We start from the raw sequence: 22,560 nt of genomic DNA, 5'->3' as shown, positions 1-22,560 counted from the left end.
ATAATTGCAACGAAATAAGTCTTTCAGGTATTTTTGTACTTATTTCAGAATAAGACTCCTCAGTATTATCAGACCAGTAAGACCATCATCCTCGTTTCACAGGTGAGACCACTGAGGCCCCGAGAGGATAATAACTTAGCCAGACCCCAGACTGGTTAACTACTGAGCCACTTAGGAACCCGGGTCTGCCTCTTTCAGGAACCTGTAGTCTTGTTCCTGGCTTGCTCAGTCAGACCTGTGTATCAGAATCACCTGAGATTACATGACAGTGGCCCAGGCCCCACTCCAAACCCTTAAATCTGGTGGTGGAGACTCATGTATTTTGAGAAAAGAGCCACAGTTGATGCTAGTGTACACAGAAGGCTGAGAAATTACCCAGAGCACCCTATTAAGTAGGTTTCCTTTTGTCACCATTGTTCGTCTATAAATTGTAATACAACTCAGAGTCCTGAGAATATTTTTTCATAAATGTATTAAGTCAAACTCGCTTCACATTTAAATACTTATTAAGCAAACCATCCTTAGATTATTTGACACGCTGTTTTGCACTGGAAATAAACTAAAATTCATATGTGACATAATTAAGTTCCTTATTACTAACTTATTCCACCCAGCCTATGTTTTCTTAACAGGTTCTTCAGATTGAATTACTTTTAGATTGATGCCCAACACAGTGTTTAGATCAGTATTAGATAGAAGAGATTCATGCTTAGGTTTTCCATGCAATGGAAATAACAAGTCATCTAGAGACACAGTTCTTAGTAGATCTTATAAAAACATCACTATGTACTGTTACCAGTTAATACTAGGAACAACAAAACATGGTAGTTCTTACAGTGAGTTGAGAGTATGGTCTGTACAAGTGATAAGACTCAGAGAAGCTTTACAACAGATTTAAAGGGATTCATGAGAAGTGCTTTCGTTGACTTGGCAGGGGAGAAGTGCTGGACCACTGTGTAGTCCTCCTTCCGGTTTGCTTTCCATCGCGGGGCCTTATCACAGGAGCACCTGGGACCTGCTGAAAGCACTGATGTGCCAGCCTGGCCCCAGGCCAGTTGAATCACTCTCTAGGGGTGGGTCTGTGGTCTGTGCGATGGAGGGTTGGCACACAAGATCACTTAAAGAAGCAAACCAAAATCTTAGTAGTCTTCTCTGAAATACCTACAAGTCAGGTTAGGCTGGGAAACCCTGGCGGCATAATGGTTAAGTGCTACGGCTGCTAACCAAGAGGTTGGCAGTTCGAATCCGCGAGGCGCTTCTTGGAAACTGTCAGGCAGTTCTATTCTGTCCTATAGGGTCGCTGTGAGTTGGAATCAACTCGATGGCAGTGGGTTTGCTCTTGGTTAAGGTTAGGCAGGTTGGGGGAGGGCAGTGTTTGAGACAGAAGCCAGGGCTCCTGTCCATTCTGAGCTGTGAGATCAAAACGTAAAAGGTGAAACAAGTCCATGTAGTAACTAACTAACTGTCTAACTGGGTGATTAAGTGGGGAATGATTTCAGACAAAGTCCCCAGCAGTTCTCTATTTTGTTCTTTTTGTATTCTTTTAAAATTTTATAAGACCAAACCAAACCCGTTGCCGTTGAGTCCATTCTGACTCATAAACAGTGATTAAGGTTATCTAGTAATTTTCCAAAAATGAAAATGAGTGCAGTTGCCTAAGTCTTCCTGTGACTAACAGATAGATGTTTGCGGAAGAGTAGGCCGAGGATGAGGGGGCAAGTTCGAGACGTTGGAAAAGAGCACTGACTTCTTCCCTGTGCACCCTAAGTAGCTTGCTGGAGGCAAAGTTCGGCCTTAACCCTGTTTGTGCTTGCGCTAAACTTACGGGGCCCAGGATCAGCAAGTGGGAATAAAACCCGGCAAGCTAAAGTAGCCAATCCCATTTTTTCCATTTCAGAAAGTATGAAACTTGGCGAGAAAGACATCTGTTTTTTCAGACTTGTACGTTCACTGCCAGATGTACACAGTTACTTCAGATTTGTTGGCTTAGAATAATTCCAAAAAGGGGGAGGAACTTAGGCAGAGTACTGGCTTGTGCTTAGACACTGAGGACTGGCAAGATTTGTCCGAGAGCCAGTCCATCTAAGGAGCTGTCTTCCACGGATGTACAAGCAGTGTCACAGCCCCAGAACTTTACAGCCTTTGCCTGTTGGACTGTGGGGTAATTTGTAGTTTTCAAGCAGAGTAATTAAGGTTATCCCTAACTTCATAGGCTTTTGCCAACTCAGCTTTGGGAAGATCCACCTGGCTCTGCCTAGAAATCATAAAATAGTGTCATGTCATTGTGCATGATGCAGACAGATTCAAAATAACTCCCCAGGGTCACTGAGACCTTTAAGAATGAAGGAAGAAGAGGAGTTTTCTATGTTATTTTCCATGAACCAGTTTAAATATCTTTAATTTTACGGTGATGACTTGGAAAAAAAAAGTGTCTTGTGGTAGGACTTTGACGAATGACTTGGCAATCCAAATAGAGCAGATGACAGAAATGTTTGTACCATGGAAACTGGTCCTGTTGCATTATCATCTGCCCTTGGTGATTCTGGGGCAAAAATAAGGAGTGAGCAGTTGTTTGCAGTAGAGGGGTGTATTGCAGAGCTGTGTCTCGGTCTCTATTTGTAGCTATATTTACACCAAACCGGTCTAGTCAGTGACCCTATAGGACAGCGTACAACTGCCCCATAGAGTTTCCAAGGCTACAGTCTACGGAAGCAGACTGACACATTTTTCTCTCCTAGAGTGGCTAGTAGGTTCAAACTGCCTTTCAGTTAGCAGCCAGCTGAGTGCATAACCACGGTGGCACTGGGGCTCCTCAGATAAAATTTAGAGATGAGGAACCCTGGTGGTACGGTCCAAATCAAAACCAAACCCAGTGCCATCGAGTCGATTCCGACTCATAGTGACTCTGGTAGTTGTTAAATTACCCCCTCATTTCATAACAGCCAGACGTGTGTGTTTATGTGTGTGTACCTACATGTATGATCTTGTAGCAAGCACAAAATTTCTGTATTTAATTCCATGTGGACTAATGAAGTACCACAAAGAGAACAGTAGTTTCCACTTGAGATCAGCTAAGTTGAAGATGTCAGTGTTCCCTAGTATTCAGTTTATTGACAGAATTTTATGAAAATAAAACTCCAAATTAAAAATTTTGGAGTTTCAAACCATGTAAAATATGTGAAGTGGAAACACTGATGACTGTTAAGTGGAGATGTTTCTGTAAATGCTTTTATCCTTGAAAGGTATAAATTCGCTGTATAGTCCTCAGATTTTCAGGTGATTGGTAAATGCAAGAGTAGACACGCTTATCATAAGTATAGGTGCTCTGTCCAAAGGGTTGGTGAAGACTTAACCCTGGACATTGTAATTAAAGAGAACCTTCAGCCAAGTGTGTAACCTTGGTGCAGTTTTTGTGTTACTCGTTTTAGCCTGAAATTGGAATTTTACTTCACAGCTGTGAGCACGAGAATCGCTGTGACAGGATTGTGTCAGCCTGACGGAAATAGGGGACTGTAAGGAGCAGCTAAGACAGCAGCAGAGACACCTCGAAGAAGGGTCGCTCAGTTTTCCAGCCACACACCTCTCTTTGCTGACTAGTAACAATCTTGGGCTAGCTTCTCATGGCCACTAACTATTCATTTAACCAACGACATCACTGCCAAACAGAGCCAAGTGAAAATTACATGCTTCTTTATCGTTCACAAGATAAATATTTTGGTATAAATATTATCCCCTCATTTTATACAACCTGAAAAATAACATATCTTAGGCCTCCATTAGGGAGGAACACTTTCAGAAACAATCCTCATGGCTTTAAAGGATGGCCCACCGAGTAACGATGGCTTCACAGCATTTATGTGTCAGTCAGTGATAACGGAGAGGAAACAGCGCGTAGCCTGTGTTCCAGCTTCCCTTGGTGCAGCTACAGATGGGTGTCGGCGAATGTGGTGTGTTCCTTGGTCACTGAACTGAAACCCTTGATGGCATTCATCAGGTCTTCTTCATCCATGTACTGAAAAATAAGCCAGTTGTCATTGCTCAGGGTGTTTACTATCAATTATTAGTTTTATCAGTTTAAGGTAAGAAGTAATCAGTAAGTACTTATTAAGGGCTGATACCACATGCCTAACACCGTAAGGTTTGGTTTAAGGTAGTCCGTGGCCTAAGTTTGTCTTATTGAAAGGATCGCTTCGCATGCACACATGACTTGTATGTGATTTGAGTGTTATATCATGCCATATCTCAGCCTTTGTCAGCCTCAGTTTTCTCAGAGGTAAAATGGGAAGATTGTGTGTGTGTGTATATATTCATGTATATTTTTTAAGATGTAGTTCAAAGAGTAAGCAGAAGAGAAAGAATGCAAGCTATTATGCTCTATTGATCCCCACTGTTACTGTATTTATTGATTAGGGCTAGTAATGTTGATTATGTTATAGTGAACACATAACTTGGTAACTGTTGCCATCGTTGGAAGCCTTCATTGTAGTGAACAGGTAACTTGGTAACTGTTGCCATCTTTGGAAGCTTTCATTATACTGAACAGGTAACTTGATAACTGGTGCCATCTTTAGAAGCTTTCATTATAGTGAACAGGTAACTTGGTAACCGTTGCCATCTTTGGAAGCCTTCATTACAGTGAACAGGTAACTTGGAAACCGTTGTCATCTTTGGAAGCCTTCATTATAGTGAACAGGTAACTTGGTAACTGTTGCCATCTTTGGAAGCCTTCATTACAGTGAACAGGTAACTTGGTAACCGTTGTCATCTTTGGAAGCCTTCATTACAGTGAACAGGTAACTTGGTAACTGTTGTCATCTTTGGAAGCCTTCATTATAGTGAACAGGTAACTTGGTAACTGTTGCCATCTTTGGAAGCCTTCATTATAGTGAACAGGTAACTTGGTAACTGTTGTCATCTTTGGAAGCCTTCATTATAGTGAACAGGTAACTTGGTAACTGTTCCCATTTTTAGAAGCTTTCATTATAGTGAACAGGTAACTTGGTAACCGTTGCCATCGTTGGAAGCCTTCATTACAGTGAACAGGTAACTTGGTAACTGTTGCCATCTTTGGAAGCCTTCATTGTAGTGAACAGGTAACTTGGTAACTGTTGTCATCTTTGGAAGCCTTCATTATAGTGAACAGGTAACTTGGTAACTGTTGTCATCTTTGGAAGCCTTCATTATACTGAACAGGTAACTTGGTAACTGTTGCCATCTTTGGAAGCCTTCATTACAGTGAACAGGTAACTTGGTTACTGTTGCCATCTTTGGAAGCCTTCATTATAGTGAACAGGTAACTTGGTAACTGTTGCCATCTTTGGAAACCTTCATTATAGTGAACAGGTAACTTGGTAACTGCTGCCATCTTTGGAAGCTTTCATTATAGTGAACAGGTAACTTGGTTACTGTTGCCATCTTTGGAAGCCTTCATTATAGTGAACAGGTAACTTGGTAACTGTTGCCATCTTTGGAAGCCTTCATTATAGTGAACAGGTAACTTGGTAACTGTTGTCATCTTTGGAAGCCTTCATTATAGTGAACAGGTAACTTGGTAACTGTTCCCATTTTTAGAAGCTTTCATTATAGTGAACAGGTAACTTGGTTACCGTTGCCATCTTTGGAAGCCTTCAGTACAGTGAACAGGTAACTTGGTAACCGTTGCCATCGTTGGAAGCCTTCATTACAGTGAACAGGTAACTTGGTAACTGTTGCCATCTTTGGAAGCCTTCATTGTAGTGAACAGGTAACTTGGTAACTGTTGTCATCTTTGGAAGCCTTCATTATAGTGAACAGGTAACTTGGTAACTGTTGTCATCTTTGGAAGCCTTCATTATACTGAACAGGTAACTTGGTAACTGTTGCCATCTTTGGAAGCCTTCATTATAGTGAACAGGTAACTTGGTGACTGTTGCCATCTTTGGAAGCCTTCATTATAGTGAACAGGTAACTTGGTAACTGTTGTCATCTTTGGAAGCTTTCATTATAGTGAACAGGTAACTTGGTAACTGTTGTTATCTTTGGAAGCTTTCATTACAGTGAACAGGTAACTTGATAACTGTTGCCATCTTTGGAAGCTTCCATTATAGTGAACAGGTAACCTGATAACTGGTGCCATCTTTGGAAACCTTCATTGTAGTGAACAGGTAACTTGGTAACTGTTCCCATTGTTGGAAGCCTTCGTTGAACCCCTTTGCACACTGTCCACTACTAGTACTGTGAAACAAACAGAAGTGGCTATATGGTATGATAGCTGTGTACCAGATGATATTTTAAGATCCCAACTCCATGAAAAAGTGACTTAGTAGCAGTGTATCCTTAGGTAAGTTACTAACCTGAGCCGCATTTCCTGGTGTACTACTGCAGACGATAGTAGTACCTGCGCCCTAGAGTTTGCGAAGATTCAGGGAAATCGTGCATGTAACCCCCAGTGCAGGGTGCTGAACCTTACGGCACTGCTGTTGTGCATGTCAGAAACGATCAACGAACAATTCCGTGTGTTTCAACCTAATACAATTATTCCTGCCATTTAGAAACGAAATCTGAAATGTAACGCATGGAACTCAACAGTCAGAAGCAGGCCCGTGATTTTCGAAATGCAGTAGAACATCAGTACATATTTTTTTATGTATAAATAACCATCGTCATCTGAACAAGCAAGAAGGACCGTGGACTTCAGTTTGTAATGGTGATACGGAACCTGGCGTCAGGAACTTGCTCATTGCTTTCCATGAGTCAAGACAGGCTTCGTGGAAGTCATCAAACTTCCAGCGAAGAAAAAGTGAGAGCTTGAAAGAGAGACGAGTGACAGAGCCCAAAGGCAGAAGCAGGATGGTGGAGCTAAGTTCTTTTTTTGGTAATTTTTGTTGAGCATATACACAGCAAAACAGACAACAGCAGTTTCTCCATGTACCATTTAGTGACACTGACTACATTCTTTATGTAACTGTTCTCACTCTCCTTTTCTGAGCTGTTTCTCTCACATGAACATAAATTCGCTGTCCCTGAAGGTTCTTATCTAGTGAGTTATTAAGCTAAGGTCTTAGCTGGCTATTGTTTATTATCTAACTATCCCAAAGGCATGTGTGTCAGCAGACATCTAGGTAGTTGGCATAACGGAGAAGTTTGGTGGTTGGGAAACCTCCACTTCGATCATCTCAGCCAGCTAGGGGCTCTGAACGAATACGAGGTACTGATGAGGTGAACTTACAGAGTCTGTGTTTGCACCCCCTAGACTGAAATCATGGCAGATGGAGTCCATAAACACTAACACCCTGATTTTTCATGAGTTCTTAAGAGTTCCTTGCCGGCTGAGAGAAAAAATAATAATAAACCAGGAAGAAAAAGGTGATGCCCCTCATTTTCTAGTAACACACATGCTCATATTTTATGCTGACTTTTAGGCCAGTTCCAATGTTTCCACTCACCTTTTGCCCCAACTTAATGAGGTGTGGCCCATTAGCTTCTTCACTGATTGATGTATTTAAGTTTTGACCATCTATTGTGTTCCAGAAGAACAAGACCCAGTGCTGCCCTGCTCAATATCCAACCCTTCAAAAAAAAATTTTTTTTTTTTCTAGTACTGCACACTGGTAAACCAGTAGTCACAGAAGCTTCGGGTACCTGCCCAGAGATGGTCACCAAGTGCTGTGGGCTGCATTCAGTGAGCTACACGGAGCCTGTGCCCTCTCTTTACCGATACTCTTTTGGGGTGGTTAGCAACTGTTGGTGAGGGGGAAATCAACTCACCAGTCCACTGTCATGGCCCATGATGGTTTCCCACAGTGCATCATCAACCAAGGCTTTCTTGTCTTGGATGTCCATGAGCTGGCTGACGCTGTGGTGGAGGGCTCCTTGGGAATAGGCTTGGCTGATTCGGCTTTGACTTGGGACTCGCAGAACTGACATACTCCGGGTGCTCCGGATACTCACAGGTGTCCCAGACCGAGGAATTCTGGTGCCAGCTAACCCCTGAAAGGAAAGGTACTGTTGGTAATTAATGTATCGTGAAAACAGATTGAAATAGGACAGAAAACTATCTCACACATTTTCAGTGAAAGGAAGAACTGTCTCTTGCCCTACTACAGAACTTAGCCACCTACCATGAGCTCTCTTGGAATGCTGTGGCCCCTGGTGTCTTGGGAAGGGTGAGAATACTCTGGAGGCCTTGTTAGATGGCCAGCGCAATTAGCACCCTAGAGAGGTCAGGAGCTGGTGCCATGGCTGCGTTTCCCTGTGGGCTAAGGGCTTGTTGCACTGCAGTGGTGGTACAGGGCCTTAAGGGGTCAACGAGGTCGTCCCTTCACGCTGCCTGTCAGCAGTCTGCAGAGCACTGCTTTCAGAGCAGTCCAGTTTGGCAGTGCTCGCTTATGCCGACCCACTAAGTGAGCACAGTGTGTATTTGGCTTTAAAATTCCTAGACCTGTGTAGAGAAATTGGTTCCTCCCTTTTTTTTCATTCCATATTGTTCCCCTCATTATGGGATTCCCGCCTCCAAGATCAGTCAGGTCTGTTGCTAACATCAAAGAGAGAGCCACTCCACAGTTAGGACCTAGAATGTGGCTTCAGATAAAATCTAGCTTCTCTAAGCCTGCGAGGGCTCCGGTTTGGCTGGTTCACCCCAAGAAACGCTCCTGCTTTTCATCCGTGCAGCCAACAAGCCATGCAAAAGACCATGCATTCGTACAGCACACAGGTACCTCAAGGTGCATGGTGTAGCCTTTTAGGGTGACGTTGCTTGACACGTCAGATATATCAGCCACAGAATCAGACTGAGAAAAAATTGGGGTGTCAGTCAGTGTTTGGAATATTTTTAAATGAGTTCTTTGTGTTCCTCCAACTATACATCACAATCATGTTGTGTGCTGTCATGTCGATTCTGAATCCTAGTGACTCCGATAGAGTAGAACTGCCCCTGGGGTTTCCTAGGCTGTCATCTTTATGGGAGTAGACTGCCAGGTCTTTTCTTCCGAGGAGTCCCTGGTGGGTTCGGACCACCAACCTTTTGGTTAGCAGCCGAGCGCTTAGCCATTGTGCCACCAGGGCTCCTTATAATCATACCAATCCCCTAATACTATCCTCATTGTGTGTGTGTGTGTGTGTGTGTGTGTGTGTGTGTGTACACCTGAAATATTTATATTTGAAGGGGTTGCAATTAAAACTACATAGTGAGTGGAAACTAATTGCTTAGTGTCTTAGGTGAGTTTCGCTTGTATTGTTTGCTTAGTATCGCATAGAATAGGAGGACCTTCAAACCAGTAATTAAGATACAAGTAAGACCTGCACTTAAGCTGTATGCTGTGTGACCATGAAAATGTTGATAAAATACAAAAGACTCATTCCCGGGCACCTCTGCCTTGTTTTTCTCTGTTCAGAGTGGAGCCTAAAATTCTTTTGCTGGTTTGGGTCAGGCGTTCGAGGGCACCTTGTTGAGAGGGCTGGTCTGCCTGGGACAGGATGACAGCAGCACTAAAACCAGGGTCGCTTAGATGACAGGCAAGAGCGGGGTGGGGTGTCAGTCCCAGCATGCTCCTGTCTGTCAGTCCCAGCACGCTCCTGTCCAGATGCCACCCTTGATGCCGAGTGGCCGCGGAGCTATGGACATCAGCAATGGGTCTTCGGTTTGCTCTGCTAATGCAAATTATAGAAAACCCCGATGGCGTGGTGGTTAAATGCTACAGCTGCTAACCAAAGGGCCGGCAGTTCCAATCTACCAGGTGCTCCTTGGGAACTCTATGGGGCAGTTCTACTCTGTCCTGTAGGGTCACTGTGATTTGGAATCGACCCCTACGGCAATGGTTTTTTTTTTTTTTTTAATACTAATTATACTCTTGGTTTGAATGGGAGTCCCTGGGTGGTGCAAACAGTTAACACGCTCATCTGCCAACCAAAAGATTGGAGGTTCACATCCACCCAGAGGCACCTTGGAAGAATGGCTTGCAGATCTACTTCTGAAAAACCAGCCCCTGAGAATCCGATGGAACACAGTTCTATGACACACGTGGGGCCACCTTGAGTTAGGGTAACTCGGTGGCAGCTGGTTTGGCTTTGGATATACACAGTAGTATGTTCCCCCAAGTTATTTCAATATACAGCTCTCCACCATCCCTGACTTCCATGCCTGGGTGTGCACATTAGTATCATTGGTAAGTTAACAACAATGCTCAAACCCCACCCCAGACCAAGGAAACCAGCGTTTCTCACAAGAGATCCAGGCAATGGCATTTTCAAAGCTTCCCAGTAGAAGCTTTGAAGTGTAGCCAACGTTGAGGACACTGTTGTAAGGCTTTGACGTGTAGCTGACGTTGAGGACACTGTGGTAGGGCTAACCTCCCTTGGTGCCCACAGTTGGTCAAACATAACTGCCAACTGACCCCTTATTACCAGGGCTAAAAAATGTGTCTCCCCTATATGAAATCAAGTATTGCAGCCCAGAGATAGGGAAATGGGCCACAGCCTTAGCGACGTACCACGTGGGATTCCCCTGGTGGGTAGACACTCAGCGGAGACATTCTCTTCTGAAGCGGAACTAAGGGTGGTCTCTCTCTGACATATGGCTCTTTGTGGATCTTTCTTTGTAGTATCAGGGACAGAAAAATGGCCAGTAGGATCAAGCCCAGGATGGCCATTAACATAATGAACCACAGCTCGCTGGAGAACGCCCTGCTTTTGCTCCCTGCCCCTTTCTTTTCTCCAGGAGTTGTTAGCACCAGGCCTGCAAAACCCAGGGAAAGAAAAGGAAAATGTTATTTCAGAAGGCAGTTGTATGATCCATTGCCCTGTTACTTTGCAGTAAACTGGAAAGAAGTCTACAGCAGTGTGTCGCATGGTGTTTGGACTTATGTTCTGGTAGGGGTCATAGTTCAGGATGTCAGTGGATTATAAAGAGAAGCTTACAGTCTTCCAGAAACCTCCTGCCATTGCTGCTCAGGTTGGAAATCACCGCTGCCTTTGCAAGCCCCTGGAATTGTTTAAAGGGGTTACCAATGTCACCTTGAGGATGGCCTATTTCACTGCTGTGTGCACCAGGAGCAAACGCCTCTCCCGAGCAGTGCTTTTCATGAGGGGCTGGGCCCTGCTGATCCTGCTGCAGAGTCTCCTTCACGGGTGCAGGCAATGCTGCGGAGATACGTGGGCTCCCCCACTTCATGCCACAGCCCTGTCCCTAACAAGTTGTGTGCAAACTGGGTCTTGAGGCTCCAGACCTGTTTTCCATTGTGATGTGGACTGCCCAAGCTTACTAAAGTCTTGTCTTGATATCCCTTGTCCTGTGGCCTCCCTGTTAAATAGCAAAAGCTCTGCAACATACTGCTCAAATGTGCTGGGTAAGCTTTCTACGGAAAGAAATCCTTTTGCAGTGGGGACACTTACCCTTGGTTCCCATTCATGTGTTGACAGTGCCGTCAACGTGACTCTCTGCACTTGAAGCTAACCACCTAATCAGCTGGGCTCAACAGGAATGAGCATTTTTTCAAGACTATGCTGAAGGAGCCCTGGTGGTGCAGTGGTTAAGTGCTTAGCTACTAACTGAAAGAACGGTCTGAATCCATGCAGGGGCTCTGTGAGAGAAAGATCTGGCCATCTGCTTCCGTAAAGAGTAAACCAAAAAGCAAACTCATTGCTGTTGGTCGATTCCAATTCATAGGGACCCTATAGGACAGAGTAGAACTGCCTAATGGGTTTTCAAGGCTGTAATCTTTATGGAAACTGACGGCCACATCTTTCTCCTGTGGAGCGGCTGGTAGGTTCTCATTGCCAACCTTTCAGTTAGCAACCATCTCATTAACTACTGCACCACCAGGCTTATGGGGTGGTTCTACTCTCACACAGAATTGCTATGAGTAGGAATCCAAATGACAGCAAACCACCACCAGCAACCTATCCCCACTTCTGTTCCGCTCTTTGGTTAAAAAAAAAGTTCACTTTGTTCCCAATCTCTAAAAGGAGGGGCTGGAGTCAAAGCTCTGTGAACAGAATTCCCTAATTAGGACCAAGTATTTGTCGGCTGATTAAAAACAAACAAACCTTAGTTGTACGTTAAAAGAATTATGTTTTCTGTGTGTGGCAAGGGCTGTAACTCCAGAAACCGATCTGACATGCGTAGTAGACCCCTTGCTTGGGAGGACCCAGGGGAACGGAGAACAGTCTGCCTGAGGGAAGCCTCTAAAGGGAAATAGCTTTCAGAACCCCACCCATTGCTGCTGAATGGACTCTCACCGTGACCCTGAGGAACGGTCTGAGGAAAATCACGTCTGTGTGACTTTCCTGTTTGGAGGCTGCTTTCAGGCAAGAGAACAGGAACATTTTAAAAGTTGTATCATAAAAATTAGAACTGACTGAGGATATTAGCTGGGCAACACATCCTGGTATTTGCCCTTGCGCCGCACAGTCCCTGAGTTCCTTCTGCTCTAAGCCGAGAGTCCAGCCTCCAGATGTGCTTGGACCTCGGCACTGGAAACCTCAATTTGTATTCATGAACCAACTGGAGATTTCTCCTCTTTATGGAGAGCTTGAAATCGGGATGATGCCTCTTTATGGAGCCCTTTTTTCTTTTCAAAGCACCCTTTCACCTCAAGGGACTCCTCCTTGCAGCCAGCCAGAGGCTGATGCTCATGGCTGGAACTTTTGTGGCTAGACTTCAATTCCAAAGAAAAACCCAATTCCAGACCCAGCGGCAGTGTAAATCCCTCCCTGTTAATGGCCTGCCTCACGGGAACACACACCTCCCACTGACCAAGGTGACTCAGCTGGCGGGGTTCAGTGGAACAGTCCACTTACATGGATGGCATTGCTCAAAGTGTGCACTAAACCGCACGCATCAGGGTAACTGCGCCAAAAGTGCAGATTCCCCGGTGGTGCGGTCGTTAAGAACTTGGCTGCTAACCAAGACATCAGCTGTGCAAATCTACCAGTCGCTCCTTGGAAACCCTGCGGGGCAGCTTTATTCCGTCCGGAGGGTTGCTATGAGTCAGAATTGACTCCATGGCAACGAGTTTGGTTTTGTTTGGTTTACTGAGTCAGAATCTCCTGCTGGGGGCTTGGGACGCTGTATATCAAACAAACACATGCCGCGGTTCCTAAGCAGACTGAAATTTGCGAACCATAGCTAACGAAAAAGAAGTGGGACAGGAGTCAACAGAACCACTTTCAAGTTCTAGTTTTAGCAACAAGCCTGTAGAGTTTTCCTGGGTAAATTACTGTGTCACTCAGACTTCCATCTGTCCACCTGAGGAAGCCTTGGAGTTGCTGAAAGAATGTCAAATGAGGTCTGTTCTATGCCACAGCTGCTGTGAAACAACGCAAGGTAGACATGTGGCAGGAATCGTGTTAGGTAGTTTAATTACATGGCGTCCAGACAGGTGAACTCTGAAAATATAGATAATATTTCATTATTTTTACAGACTGAAGCTGTCATTGATGGCATCATGTTCATTCACCTGTGTTCCAGAATTTTTGGACATTCTTGCTTTTCTAAAAACATTTTGTGTGTGTGTGTGTGTGTGTGTGTGTGTGTAAATCTGAAATAACATTAATCACCAGACTTTGAACAAGGATGACAGTCCCAATTCTGTCCTAACGGAAAAGCCTGACATTTCTCCATCTTTCCCTTTGAAATTGTAGAGTATCACATTTGTTAGATTCAAATATTATGGTTACAACTCAATTTAAAAGATTCTCCTTAAAAATTTACAATTTTATCTCTTCAGCTAAATTTCTTGGTAGTAACAGTTGCTCATGACTTTTATGGAGGACACAGGACAGACATTTCCCAAATTCACCATTTTGGACTCTGAATCCAGGATACATCATTACTGTCAACACAAACTGGAACGGGGTGTGTCCCCCCTCCCCGGTCTCTCCCCCCTCTGACTTTCCTACAAATCACCATTTTATGCACAAAGTCACTCAGCTCTTAATAGACAGGATGTGTGATTAGGGGAAAGGTTTAAGCAGATGTCTCTGGGCCTTTTCACATTTGTGATTCAATGATTTGGCATTTTAGGGATATGTTCTAATTATGTGCCTGATGTAAGCTCCATAAGGACTTTTTTTTTTTTTTTACACCACCTAACACAATTTCTTTCACATAGTCTCTGCTAATAGATTAGTACACATCTGTACAATCAAACATATGCATGTTTTTGTAGGAAAATGAGTAGGTGCTACATGGAACATAATGTGAGTTAAATGTTTACCAAGCCCAATGGAGGTATCATATTGGATCAGAGGTGTCCTCACACTTCCTTCATCTGTAGTGCAGATGACCTGGAAAAAGAAGGCTAGACAAAAGGAAGAGCTGGTAAATGATCAGTCATTCAAGACTTACTAATAGTGGGCACATTTTTTTCTTAATATACTTTATTTTTTAGAGGAATTTTAGTTTTACAGAAAAATTGTACCAACAGTGCTGAGTGTTCCCTCTCCCCTGCCCACTCTTCCTGCTATTGTTACCATCTTGTGTTGGAATGCTACATTTGTTACAGTTGGTGAACTAATATTGATACAGTTTTAACTGAAGTCCATAGTTCACATTAGGGCTCACTCTGTGTTGTACAGTCCCGTGGGCTTTGACAAATACATAATATCATGTGTCCACTATTACCATACCAAAGAGAATAGTTTCACTGCCCTAAAAATGTCCTGTGCGTGACTTTTTCATCAGCTAGGCATATTAAAATATATATATATATATATATATATATATATAAAATAGCGTAAAAAAGCCTGAAAACAGATTCCCGAGGAAGTTGCGAGATTTTTACTTAACATGCAAATTCAATTCTAATTAAAAAATTGTCAAGAATAAAGCTATAATTAGTGTAACAATATCTGTAAGTAATGGAGCTGAAGAAGCTTAGAGCTTCTATAGCAAAGGAAGCTTGTATACAACCTTAAAGCTTGTCTAGCGAATTAACAGAGGAGTAATAGAAAGTCCCTAGGTGGAGAACAGTTTGTGTTCAACTACTAACCTAAAGGTTGGCAGTTCGAACCCACCCAGCAGCACCACAGATGAAAGTTTTGGCAATCTACTTTCATAAAGATTACGGCCAAGAAAACCCTGTGGAGCACACATGGGGTCACCATGAGTTAGAACTGCCGGGATGGCAATAGGTTTGCTTTTGTTTTAGAATGGATAATATGGCAGCATACCTTGTTCTGCATGTGGTCTAAACTCATTCTTTAAAAATTGCAGTTTTACCTCCTACTAAGAAACCCAGAGTTTCTTACTGAACAGAAGAGCTCAAAAGGGGTCTTTGAAACACATGGTCTAACTGCCTGTCTTGATAGCCAGGAACCTGGGGAAAACAAGGCCAAAAGGTCACACAGATGAAAGGTCTTCCTGTTGGCCGATCTTCCCATCACAACAAGCTGCCACAGGTGACCAGGCAATGCGACTGTGAAAACTTATAGCTGAATTGTTGTGAAAAGTTTATTATTAAATTTCAAGTAGTATAAATGCAGCGGATTCCCTGGGAGGTGCAAAGGCTGATGCACTGGGCTGCTAACCAAAAGTCGGGGTTAGAGTCCACCCAGAGGCATTTCAAAAGAAAGGCCTGGTGATCCACTTCCAAAAAGTCAGCCCGTGAAAACCCTGCGGAGCACAGTTCTCCTCTGACACACATGGGGCCGCCTTGAGCTGGAGTCCACTGGACTGCAGCTGGCTCATTAACCAACAGGGAGAAGAGACTTCAGCAACAGAAGAAAAAGAGATGTGACTTGCAGGGACAGATACTGAGGGAGCCCCTTTCTCGGGGTCTTTAAGAGTTGGAGGTGGCCATTTTCTGATGGGGCTCTGCTTGGAGGCTGTGTGTCAAGAAATTCTCTGAAGACCCGGAAAGTGTATTGTTTTAGAATACTGATCGACTACATCCGGGCGCTGCATTTTCTTTGCGAACACAAGCTGCCCGCCTTGCACCTTGTTCCTCCGTGGTGACACTCATGTCCCGTGGAGGCTGCACTCTGCCCAGGCCTGCATCTTCGCTGCAACGCACGAGGCAGCAGACGGGAGGGGAACCTTGTCTACTCGGCGCAGCGGTTTTCCCCAAGAACCCGCTGCCGACCAGTCGCTGCCCACTCTTTGCGACCCTGCAGGACCGAGTAGAACTGGCCCAGTGGGTTTCCAAAGCTGTACTCTTTAGGGAAGCAGGCTGCCACAGCTTCCTCCCATGGAGCAGCTGGTGGGTTCAAACCACCTACCCTTCGGTTAGCAGCCGAGAGCTTGACCACTGCGCCACCAGGCCTCCTTGCTTTTCCACAAGAAGCAGGAACTTAACCCGAGACCTTTTCCTGCTGGACCTCTGCTGGCCCCCTTTCAGGCTGAACCCCCGGTGCAGCGGGCAGCAGAGCGCTGCGCGCACGGAGAGCCGGGCCCCAGCGACTAACCTCGGTCCGCAGTCCTGGGCACGCAGAGGGCCGTGTCCAGGCCGCTGTACACGCGCCGCCCTGCGTCCAGCAGCGCGTACTCCTTCAGCGGGCCGTTCAGAAGGAAGGCGCTGGTCCAGTTGACACACACCACAGACACGTTGCTGGCCACGGAAAACGGGGCTCGGTACTGAGGTGCTGTTGGGAGAAAGGTCTATGTTCTAAAAATGGTTACCTCTGTGTGTGTGGATGTATTTTGGTATGAGCCAAAATAAAACAAACAAACAAGGCATTGCTGGCACCCTTTACTTTTCCTCAGTGTTAAAAAACTGGCATTGGGGGAGGAAAGAAAACCAACGGCAACACGTGCGAGATGCTCTCTCAGCAGCTTCACAGCTGCTTTGCAAAAAAAAAATCAATGGAGAGTGGTGTTTTATGAAATAAAACTATTAACATACAATGGTTCTGCTCCCCGACATAACCCTGCAGCTCATATTTTGTTGCATTTTCCCACTTTTAGCAGGTAAAGTGTCCTTAACACTATTAACTACAGTAGATAGCTATTTTTCATATCAAATCAATATTTATTGCTACGAAGCCCCAAGGACTAGATGAAGTTAATATATATTTTTTCTCTCCAAACCAAACTGCTTAGAAGGTAAATTATGTCCTTTTGGCACCCATTTATTTTTAAAGCTTTTCTCCTGGACTGTTAGCTTGTTTTCAAAGATAGTTAAAAAGCCTTGCAAACAGCAATTGGAGTGTAATAATTCATTGCCCTGGCTAATCAATCAATAGCATGGTACATTAGTATATAATCAAGCTCAGGTCTCCTAAATATTATATCAGATACAGAAGCAGCTCTGTGTGCATCTTGCAGGCATAATTCCATTTCATTTTTCAGCTCTTTATAAAACAAAGAATAAAAAATCACTAAATCAGGCTCATCTTTTAAATGACTAATTTTTGTAGAAATAAATGAAGGGATACCATATCATCCAGCCAAATCAGAAGAGATTTATTTCGTCAGATCTAGTTTCTCCAAAATAATCAATACATTTGTAAGAGCATTAAGATCCATCTATACACCGAATTGGCTTTTAAGAAAGGAGTGAGTGAGCTGTGGAAATAAATCGGTTATCTTTTTTTTTTTTTTCTGTAAAAATATGTTTATCTGTTACTTAGGGAAATATAACAAAATAGAGAATAATTACGCTTTTGTGTTCTTAAAATTCAACTCTAAAGACAAATACGACTCTTACCTTTCAAAATAAAACATTTTCATAAAGCTATAAGAAAACTTTTCCCCAAATAGCAAAACAAGAGCTAGCAAGCCCTCTTTAAATCTTTATGCTTTTTCCAACTTTAATCTCGGCTAATATCACAATGGACCACACTATTCTATTTCTCTGTGGCTTCCCTCTGCCACCCTAATTCAAGAGATTGCCATTTCTCCGCTATTTCCTAACAGTGCAAATAAAAAGGAGACTTCTAAGTAGTGTGAAAATAGAAAGATAGGAGCCTTATTTTCTTGCAGGATTGGAGACCTTCTTGAGAAGTAAGAATAAGCGAACAACTAAAATAACCAGGAATAACAAGCTTGTGTAACCTCCTCAAATGAGACTGAGAAAATGATACGAGCTACTATGCCCCTAGCATTTGACATACTTGAAATCAACCACCGTGGGAGTATTTACACCATGGCAATGGGCAAACACTCCCAGTCAGGATCCTTTCCCTCTAGAGGATGGCTGTTGGACATTTACATGTCACCTCTCCTCTCCTGCTGAAGATGTAACTTAGGCAGAGGGAATGATCACCTTGCTAATGCTTCTCTAGGCCAGTTTTTGAGTGTATATGACATTGGGTTCAGAGAAAGATGAAAATACAATTTTGAAATTATCTTCTGGTTTGCGTTCTCTGATCCGCTTTTCTCTCTTCTAGTGCATACAAGGAGTTAACAGTAGCATAAATGGTATAAGAACTCCTGAGTCAGCTATTCATTGTACTTTCCCGGGTCTGTGGATCCAGTAAATGGACTAAGAGAAGCCTTTCCCCCTTTGTGCTAGCCTAGCTTTCAGCCACTTCTCCAATGTGAAAGGAGAACAGAAAGGAAGGAGATCTTAAATCTGTTTACTTCTTTCAGCACAATAAAATGGTAAAATCTGTCAGTAGCTACACTTCATGACTGAAGAGAGACTTGGCTATAACACTGCAAACCTCATGTTTCTGTTCTGGCCAGACCTCCTGGCCGATATGCACTAACGACTGGAGTAATTATTAAAATCGGGAGAAATGCTCATGGCTGTATGTTGTTGCATGCCACTGAGTCAATTCCGACTCCTAGTGACCCCATAGGACAGAGAGTAGAGCTGCCCCATAGGGTTTCCTTTTTTCTAAATCTTTACGGAAGCAGACTGCCACATCTTTCTCCCTTGAGTGGCTGGTAGGTTCAAACTTCCAACCATTCGGTTAGCAGCCAAGCGCTTTAACAGCTGTTCCACAAGGCTCCATTTATGGGTGAATTTCCTCAGTAAAAGAGTGGAAGACCCTCAACGAGATGAATTGACACAGTGACTGCAACAATGGGCTCAAGCATAACGATTGTGAGGATGGCACAGGACGAGGCAGTGTTTTGTTCTGTTGTACACAGGGTTGTACGAGTTGGAACTGACTCCATGGCACCTAACAACAACAACAACAGTAATTGCTTGTTTTCTTAAGAAAGACGATGATTACGCTTTGCACCTATTCCTGTATATAGTGGCATTTTTTATTCTTATCAAGTCAAAATTTATTTTACTCTAATTCCATCTAAGGAGTAAATGTGTGTCTCACATTTCCCGTTGTGTTTGTGAAGCGGGGCGGGAGGGGGCATGGGAAAAGTAGTCAAAGAGGTAACGGAAGCTACACAATGAGACAGTGTGCATCGTGAAGGACCCTTACGCCCTGATTGGATTACAGCATGGGTCCCCAAACATGCAATAAGCGTGAGACGTTTTAGGTGCATTCACTCAGTCCTTCAACAACATTTTCGGGTGTTTGAGTCCTTGTGCCTGGTGCTAGGGATAAAGCTGAGAAAGCAAGGAGTACGGGAGGAGCAGATTTAAGGGGAAACATGTCATATTTAAGCTGGTTAAAAGAAGCTCAAAGAAAAGCTGATGGGCTCTGGACTTCAAAGCAGAGGATGTGGGTAGGAGGCGACTGTTTGGGAGCCAGTCTTTGTAACTGAGGCCTTGGATTCCAGGAACTCACCAGAAAGGGAAGAGCAGATGGTGGAAGAGGAAGAAGAGAGGGAGGGAAGAGGAGGGGAGAGAAAGTTTAGGATAGAAGCTTGAAGACTGGCTAGTGCAAGACCCACCAACAACGCTGACTGAGACGAAGACCCAAGAAGGTAGTAGGGTAACCAGAAGAGGCTTGTCAGGGAAACTAAAAGAATTGACTCTTTTTTTTTTTTTTTAAATGGATTGAGGGTCCAGCTGCACTGAACATTGCTGAGAAAATAACTGCTGGAGAAAAATGCCTATTGGATTTATCAATACGAAAGTCAAGTGCAAACTTAGAGAATTTCATGCAGTGATAGAGTGAAAACTAGTTTTAAAAAAACAAACTATACCTGTTGCTGTCGAGTTGATTCCTACGCACAGCGACCCTACAGGACAGAGTAGAACTGCCCCATAGGGTTTCCAAGGAGCACGTGGTGGATTTGAACCACCAATCTACTGGTTGGCAGATGAACACTTAATCATTGCACCACAGGGCCCTGAAAACTAGCGGGGAGGGAGTTAAAGAGGAAGTGGGAAGAGCAAATGGGCAAAGAGCTCGTAGATCGCTTTTCAGAGTTTTGCTGTGAGAGGGAGGAGGGGGAATCATTGGAAGAGGAAGTGGAGTTGGTTTGTTCTAACGTTAGAGAGATATAAGTAAATTTGAATCCAAACAGGAAGAATCTCCTCGAAAAGATACATCGAAGGTTAAGGAGAGATTAAAGGATAATTGATGGCACGTAGGAGACCCGGGTTCAATTCCCAGCCAATGCACTTCACCTACAGCCACTACCTATCAGTGGTGGCTTCATGTTGCTATGATGCTGAACAGGTTTCAACAGGACTTCCAGACTAAGAGAGACTAGAAAGAAAGGCCTGGCGATCTACTGAAAATCAGTCAATAAAAGCCCTGCAGATCAAAACATCAGATCCTGCTGTGCATGGGGCTGCCAAGAGTCAGGGCAGCGAACCACAACAATAAGGGATGATTAGTTATAAAGGATTCCTGAGAAAACTGAGGGGACGGTACACATAGCACAGGAGGCAGGTTCACTTCCCGTGGGAGGACCACCTCTTCCCGTTGCTGATGGTGCAAATGCAGGCAGGTAGGTTTGCCTGCGGTGGGAAGAAGAGCACGTTGCTGACTGAGGACTCCTCCTTCCTTGGGGGACGACAATGCCAAGAGCATTGCAGGGAACAAGGCAGGCAGGCAGGGGGTGAGGACGCTTGTGAGCGCGCAGGGAGGAAAGGTGAGACGTCTGAGGAGGGTGGAGAAGGCTGAAAGCTTTATTACAGAGAAATGGAAGCGACTTGACCAGGGAAACTAAGGGTGCAGCTGGCCTCGGTGACCATCAGCTTAGAGCCACGCTTTCACTTGCTGGACGTGGAAACCTGGCCGAGCTACGTAAGCTCTGGTCACAGCTCAGAGTCACCTTGCTGTATAAATCCAGGGGCATGAACTCATGTCCTGGTCTGTGTGGGTGGTATCCTGGAATCATAGTGCACAGTCCACAGTCCTGCCTCAGTTTACCCATCTATAAATTGGGATAATAATAGTACCCCCTTCACAGGTTTGTTGTAAGGATTACTTGTAAAACGCTTAAACAATGCCAGGACCAAGTCCTCTATAAAGGTGGTGGTGGTGGTGGCGCTGGGTGCTGTCGAGTTGATTTTGACTCATAGTGACCCCACGTGACAGAGTAGAACTGCCCCATAGGGTTTTTTGGTTGCAATTTTATTACGATTTTTTTATTATTATTATACTTTAAATGAAGGTTTACAGAGTAAATTAGTTTCTCACTTAACAATTCATACACTTTCGTTTTGTGACTTTGACTGCCAACCCCATGGCATGTCAACCCTCTCCCCTTCTCTACCTTGAGTTCCCCATTACCAGCTTTCCTGTCCACTCCTGCCTTCTAGTCCTTGCCCCTGGGCTACTGTACCCCTTTAGTCTCGTTTTGTTTTATAGGCCTGTCTAATCTTTGGCTGATGGGTGAACCTCAGGAATGAATTCAGTACTGAGTTAAAAGGCTGTCTGGGGGTTTTATTGTAATTTTTATGGGAGCAGATTGCCAGGTCTTTCTCCCCAAGAGCCCATGGGTGGGTCTGAACTGCCAACCTTCCAGTTAGCAGCTGAGTGCTTAACTGTTGCACCACTAGGACTTGTGTATAAAGGTGACTTATTACTACTACCCTGCCATGTTGTTGCCTGGACACATTAAGATGCTTGCATGAGGCATCTGACTTTAATGAATGTGTAATTTTAACTTTTAAAATAGGTATACGGCTCATTGCTGAACACTGAAGGTGAGATTGTGATTTCGTGTGATCTTTCTGGAAAGCAGATTTGCAATAATCAACCAAAGATTTAAAATATTCAGATACTTGATGCGTTCCATGTGCTGAAATTTAAGAAGATAACTACATATTCAGACAAAGACCTGTTCAGAGAGATTTTTCTCATCCCCATTATCTGCAAAAGGGAAGTAGTAGAAACAACGGAATTCTTTAAAAAAAAAATCATGATGGAATGTTATATAGACTTTAAACTTGGTGGCTAAAGAGTTTTTAACTCCGGGGGAAATGCTAATGATATAAAGCCAAGTATAAGCAGCAGATTATGACGTTTTAACTCCAGTATTATATCAGCTATGTAATAAAAATGCTGCATCAGAGGGGATTAAAGGAAGGGATTATGCCAAAATATTAACTGTGGTTAGCTCCGGGTGGTGGGATTATAAACAGGACAGGCTTCCTGGGCACATGACCTGGGCAGACGCAGAGGGCCCTGCACTTTGAAGAGGCCCACACTTAATTGAATGCTCTGCTATTGCTGTCTTGAAATTTTTAATGATTTTTGAACAAGTAGCCCCGTATTTTCATTTTATACTGGGTCCTGCAAACATGGAGCCAGATCTGATTACAAGCACTTATT

The 22,560-nt window shown here is 43.9% G+C and overlaps 1 protein-coding gene across 1 annotated transcript in view; it reads right to left on the bottom strand.

The window, feature by feature from the left end:
* Positions 1 to 3,922: 3,922 nt before the first annotated feature.
* USH2A (usherin) overlaps positions 3,923 to 22,560 on the bottom strand; it is an 894,134-nt gene continuing 875,496 nt past the window's right edge. The window contains exons 68-72 of the mRNA XM_003419876.4: positions 16,381 to 16,557; positions 14,193 to 14,276; positions 10,467 to 10,711; positions 7,747 to 7,968; positions 3,923 to 4,012 (exon numbers count right to left, since the gene is read on the bottom strand). Of these exons, the coding sequence (XP_003419924.2) occupies positions 3,923 to 4,012; positions 7,747 to 7,968; positions 10,467 to 10,711; positions 14,193 to 14,276; positions 16,381 to 16,557 (818 nt within the window). The remainder of the gene's footprint in view (positions 4,013 to 7,746; positions 7,969 to 10,466; positions 10,712 to 14,192; positions 14,277 to 16,380; positions 16,558 to 22,560) is intronic.

Source organism: Loxodonta africana, chromosome 25, assembly GCF_030014295.1.
Source record: "Loxodonta africana isolate mLoxAfr1 chromosome 25, mLoxAfr1.hap2, whole genome shotgun sequence".
Lineage (NCBI taxonomy): Eukaryota > Metazoa > Chordata > Mammalia > Proboscidea > Elephantidae > Loxodonta > Loxodonta africana.
Note: the sequence above shows the minus strand (reverse complement) of the source record. Positions and strands in the feature narration are given on the sequence as shown.